Source organism: Rhipicephalus microplus, chromosome 10 (genome assembly GCF_043290135.1).
Source record: "Rhipicephalus microplus isolate Deutch F79 chromosome 10, USDA_Rmic, whole genome shotgun sequence".
In the NCBI taxonomy this organism is placed as follows: domain Eukaryota; kingdom Metazoa; phylum Arthropoda; class Arachnida; order Ixodida; family Ixodidae; genus Rhipicephalus; species Rhipicephalus microplus.
The window spans coordinates 97853534-97859533 of record NC_134709.1 but is presented as its reverse complement, the minus strand read 5'-3'; the positions used below and the strand labels follow the sequence as shown (position 1 = coordinate 97859533).

The 6000-nt window shown below is 45.8% G+C and overlaps 1 protein-coding gene across 1 annotated transcript in view; it reads left to right on the top strand.

Annotated features, from left to right (window-relative positions):
- The first annotated feature begins 224 nt into the window (after nucleotides 1–224).
- LOC142774335 (MIF4G domain-containing protein-like) overlaps nucleotides 225–6000 on the top strand; it is a 32828-nt gene continuing 27052 nt past the window's right edge. The window contains exons 1-2 of the mRNA XM_075874729.1: nucleotides 225–324; nucleotides 3514–3702. Coding sequence (XP_075730844.1) covers nucleotides 225–324; nucleotides 3514–3702 — 289 coding nt within the window. The remainder of the gene's footprint in view (nucleotides 325–3513; nucleotides 3703–6000) is intronic.

The following is a 6000-nucleotide window of genomic DNA, read 5'->3' as shown; positions in this document are numbered from 1 at the left end:
GATCGAACAACACGGAACTGGTGCCACGGTCCATACTGTCCACCTTCGGGGACGAGCACGAAGGGCCCGACAGCAAAAGTCTCCGCTACCAGTCGTTCACGAGTACTGCTGCCGCCTGCTTCACCTGTCCATCCCAGAAGCTTGGTGCCTTCCTGCGTGCGACGTACGTGGACGAGGGGATGTCCGGCCGCCGTGCCAAAACATTGACTCGGCGACGTCGCAGCATGCCTGCCTTCTCGTCCGCCCTACCAGTGGCCGTGCCACCGCTTAACCGTGTGCGCAACGAATACGCCGCCCGAGCCACTGCAAGCATCCCAACAACTGGTGAATGTTTCTTTTCCCTTTGAAACGTTCAACAGGATTTCCTTTAGTCTCGCGATTCGGGTCAAAGTAGCTTTGTCGTGAACTTGGCCTAATCAACTCTTATAGTTGCTTGTATATTTTCCATCTTTCTTTTTTTTTCCTGTGTGCTATAAAGTTGGACTTCTTGGTATTATTTGAAAATGGCTCCGCTCTTTCCCAGTCTGAGGCTTTGTCTCAAACGAGAACATTGAGTACACAAAAGCCTGATTAACAGGGCTTTATCGGGAGCGAATGTGTCTGCAACAGGCTTGGATGCCTAGTTCATGTGTGCTTGTGGTGGCGTTGGTGTGGGGCCTGAGAAATAGAAAGCGAAGTTGATGTGTACATCAAAATAATAGCAACACATTGGCAATCAAAGCGTTTGGGCACCTGTGCGGAGTGCGTCTGCGGCAGGCTTGGATGTCCTGTGTAGGTTTTCCATGGATGTAGTGTCCATGTGTGCTGGTGGTGGTGGTGTGGGGTCTGTGTGTTATTGTTTCACTTCATAATCCCAATCATTAAAGTCTTTGTCATCCTCCCACAGATCTGCACCCACAGGAGAGAAATGTACAAACAATTTACAGAGGCTATTATAAAAATACAACTATAATTCACAATATCTAGTCAAAAAGCTGAAGGGTTCTGCTTTTGACCAGCAAAAACGTTATGAAAAACTATAGTTCAAGCAGTGCTGCAGACTTTACCCATAGGGGACTGTTGTGCTTGATTAGGAAGCGGGGCACTTTTTCGTACCTTTTGAAGCTGAGGGGCACTTCTCTCCTGCAGCATTTCGGCAAATGCAGGTATAGAAAAGAACAATTATCAAACAAATGCCAGTAACACTATATACAAATGTAAAGAGCACATAAAGTAAGATGTTGTGCTATTGGCGTGAAATAAAGCATGACCAGCCACAAACATTCGAAATCGTTTAGTGTACGATGTCCAGACCATTGACACTCTTTTAGAGTTTCTACCAAAGGAGCAGTTGACAACGAAGATATAGCAATATAAGAAATGACAGCATACTTATTGAAAGGTTCAAGTCTATTTGATCAAATCTTTCATTGATTGTAGTAACTGTTTAACTGTTAGTCGTAGTTCATTGCGCACTTTTAGCACACTCTCATAAGGCTCCTGCCAAGCCTCTCTCCTCATTTTGCTTGTGTTTGATTTCTTAGTTTGCGGTGTCATCTCTGAAATTCACACGTCTTTTGGGGGATGTCTGTGCACAAAAAATAGAGCTGGGAGTTGAAAAAGGCCGCCCAAAACCGTGAAGTGCACAGGGTAATGCCTACTTGAGAAGCTCGGGCGGCTTTATTTTTTTTTTTTCTGAGGCACTAGAGGCCTGCTGGTCAGAATTTCCTCATAGGCAGCACTTTTCGATGCCGACTGATGGTGCATCATTTTTTTTTGTTTGCCTGGAAAGAGAAATAAAAACCAATAAGCAATTTTGGACAGAAACGTGACAAAAGTTTGGCGCAATTACGGTAGTACCTCTTTTGCAGTCTGCTTGGTGTTTACTGTTGACAGCTGCAGGTCAATAAACTCTTCAATTTGGTCAATATCTGACTGGTGTATCCGAGGACGTGGAAAGCAGTTGCTGCCACTTTAATCATATATCTCTTGTTCCAAGTCTACTAGGCACACATATAAAGTCGAAATTCACAAATATTGGTCTGGAAAAGCTGGTATATATGTACATGCTGCGTGTGTGTTTAGAAGTTTTGTGCCAGTGAGAACTGCAACAGAATTCAACATAAGCTATAAAAACGCAAACTTGCATTTGACCCGTCGCCGTACCTGACATCGTTATCAACCAGACCCACAAAACATCATCACGCCAAGTCCTTGACACCTAATTTCTGCAAGATAGACGCTTTTAAGTACTCATTTATTCCTCGCACGGTCTCAGATTGGAACGAAACAACTCAGGCATCCTCCTATAACCTATTTCTCCTTTGCTCTAGATAGCGTTGCCTTGCTAATCCAGGTTTCCAATTTTTTATTACAGTGTTTTTACTTTTTTTCCATTTCTTTTTCTTTTCTTTTTTTGTTCTTATTTTATTGAGCTGTTCTTATTGTATACAAATGTATTCATTACTTTCTTGGCTTGAATAGTGAAAATTCTTGTGTTTATTGTTTTCCATCCAAAATTAGTTTGTTTTTACTTTAGTTGCACAACATATGAAGTATGTATTTGTGATTGCCTTTTTTTCTTTTTTCCGGTACATGCGTTATTACGAAATAATTTTCTATGTCGCTCATGGTGCTCACTATGAATGTATCAAAAACTCACCCCAAGCAATTTTTATGCCACTTATTGTATAAACTATGTCCTCTTGAAACTGCCCACCTGCTTGGACCTAAGGGTCTGCATTATGTAAGGAATAAAAATGAAAAATAAAACGCGACGCGCGCGTCTCGCGCCCTGCATCCATCAGCGGATTGGGGGCTGGATACAAGGAGACGCGCGCACGCGTCTTTTTTCTGCATGCCCCTATTGGCGAATGTCAAAGGCTTTGCGACGATGCAGTGTGAACAATGCAGCTCCCTCTGGTCAGTGAGTGGTGGCCAGTGAATGGCCGTGCAGAGTGAGCAGTCGGTTTTTACTAGCAGACGCTCCCTGCATCGGCATTGCGAGGTGAGGGAGGTGGGAGGCGACAGTTGGCACGATACGCTAGCATGCGCACAGTGGGGGTGTAGATGACACCGTCGACGCTAGAAAACCATCACTTACTCTTTGTACGTATGCAACCAACGAGCGAAGCTCTTTAGAAATGATGTGCAGACGGTTAGAACCAGTACAGTTTCGGAGCTCTGCTCGCGAGCCGGCACACGCGGCTGAGGCGTGTAAGCAGGGGCGCCCCACATGCCGCAGCAAGCTGAGACACGCGAGGAGTGGACGCTTACGACGCGTTGCCCGTTTCTCCGCGCTCGCGTTCTCAGTACTGCGTGCGTGATTTGCGAGCACGCGAGGCATGATGCAAGATGTAACTGCAGCGTCGCTAGCCCTTGCAAGGGCCATCGCGTCCGATTCACGCCTGGTTCTTGAAACGCTGCGGTGGGGAGTGGTGATGCGGACTGAAACCTCAATCGCGACGGAGGGCTGCGGGCAAAGGAGCTTGGCTCCTAGAAAAGCACGTTGCTCTTGTACACTCCTTCATGCAGCGTGGATTGACGAGGACCTGGACCAGGGAGACACGTCCGACGCCGCCGCAGTGGAAGGAGCGAGCGACCAGCAGAAGCTTCAAGCAATGGACGCCACTCTCGCGGGTCAAGTAAACTTAAAGATGCAAGAACGACGTGACGATGCACCCACAAAGGGGCGCGTCAGCATCGTCCTCAGAGCTCTATCAGGTACGACCTTCTCTGTCTTCCGAATCAACGCTTGAGTGGTAGGCCACTCAAAAACAAAATTCTTTAAGGGCAGGCAGCGTTAAAATAACTTTTTCCTAAAAATCAGCATGTCTTTTTTTAAATTTACCCAGTTATTTACAGTGCAAAATATTGAATATATATTTATTGGGAGGTAATCTTTGTCAAAAACTTCAATAAATGTGCTAGCCACGCCAGCTGTGATAAGTGACTAATGGATGGCTTTATTCAGTAAAGCTTTGACATTTGTGTAACTAATGGCTGGAGCTATGCAGTGAACTAGAATAAATATTATGCAGTGACTAACAAAGAAGTATTGCTAAAAACAAAAAAAAGGAAAAAGAGCCAATTAAGACAACCTGTTGGAGAATTCAGCTGTGAACTGAAAATATTCGATGGATTTCTTTTATTCTAGTTAACTGCACAAATATATATTTTGTAAATCATTGTGCAAAATTTCAGTTCAAAGTATATGCTGAGAAGTACGTTATGAAAGTTTGCGTCGTAAGATTTGGAGCAAATTGTTATTTTCAGAAAAACGTAAACAAAGATTTCCGAGCTTGTAAAAAGGGTAACAATCTTCGCATGCAGGCCTAAAATGCACCAGATTCATAGCTGGGCCCTTCTGCGGAAGCATCATTGTCTCCTTTTATTCGGGTGGCTGCTCGACTTTTCTTCCTGGTCAGTTTTGTCCCATCCGCTGACGCGTTTAGCATTCTGCATGCGCAGGTGATCCCTGGCGATGCAAGCTTTCGTCGTGTGATACCCTGGTTCTGTGCCAGCTTGCCTGAGAATATCTAGGGTGCTTACACTGCCATTATTAAAGTGTGCCACAGCATCATGCAAGGCAAACATTACTGTAGGCAAGCTTACGTAGACCTCTTTGCGTGCTCGCTGCCATATTAGACCATTGAAACACTCATTAGCATTTTGAGTCTTTCCATGAACGCACTTCATTAGAAGTTCATCAGAGCACAGATCACTGTAGACAGTTTTAACTTTGTTGAGCACATCATTTGGCAGTCCTCCTTTGTGAGCATATATCCATTGGCCGAGTGCGTTGACCCTTTGGTATCCGCACCAGCTTTTTGGTTCAAGTGGACACAGGCCATGTCTCGGCTGCTTGTCCGTAGAGCTGCAATGAAAAAGGCTGGCAAGGGTAGCCTTTTTCATTGCAGAAAGGTTCCGCACATTAGCCCTTATGGCGATGTCACAGTAGTTTTGCAGGCGGTCAATGAGGGCATCAGTGAGCTTACCCTTATCACCGAGTCCACGCACTGTCTTCTTCAGTTGTCTGAGGCGGCAGCCAACGCGCTTCTGGACATGCTCAATACATTCCAGTTTCTGCACACTGTCCTTTCCATACATTTTTTTGACAGCGGCATAGCTCTTGGAATCACAATCGCCGTAGTACTGCAGGTACTTCGAATCTCTTTTGCCTTTCGACCTTTCAAATATTCGGTATAGACTAACCGTCTCCATACTTCCAGCACTTTCTTCGCGGCTTGTTTGACAGGAAGTGTGGCTTGCCTTACAATCCTAGTACGAGGCACTATCTTGCCTCAACTTGCTTTTGGTTTTACAAGACTTACACGAACTAGAAAGGGCCTCAACACCAATAACCTTTCCCGTGTCAACAGAAATCGCAGACACACAACCGTTCAAAGATCAATGGCCACGCTTCTGCCACGTGCAATCACCTAAAACACCACACTCGGCACTCCCCACAACACGACGAACTTCCACAGCGGCATCAGTCATCGACTTCGACGCCAGTTCTCCTGCCACTGCAGAAAGCCGAGATGACAATTTGTCTAAGGCGGAGTGACGTGGAGGAGCAGGCATGTTCATCACTTTGGAAAAAGTTTTCGCACCAGCGTGCCTTTTTCCTAACCGGCGCATCGCGTAAACCAGACGTAAATTGTTCGCATTGGCATGACCCACCTTCTCGACGTACGAAATGGGCGCTTGAACCCACAGCCAGTACACACGACCGCACAAGCCAAGCATATTCCTTGTGAAAGCGTTCCTCGAGTTTCAGTGTTGTGTCCAAGCATTCGGAATATGCCAGCGATGAAACACTGAGGAAAGAATACATATGTCCAATATCCGGTTCCCTTGGAACGCATAATTCTCTAGTGGAGCCTGGTACACCTTGTTTACTTCCCCAAGCTTCTTCGCGGTCGCCGACATACCGGCGTCTGTGTCACTAGGCAGCCTCGTCGTCCTGTAGCGATTTCCAGCAAACTTCTACACTTCCCTTCTGTGTTCTTCGATTCC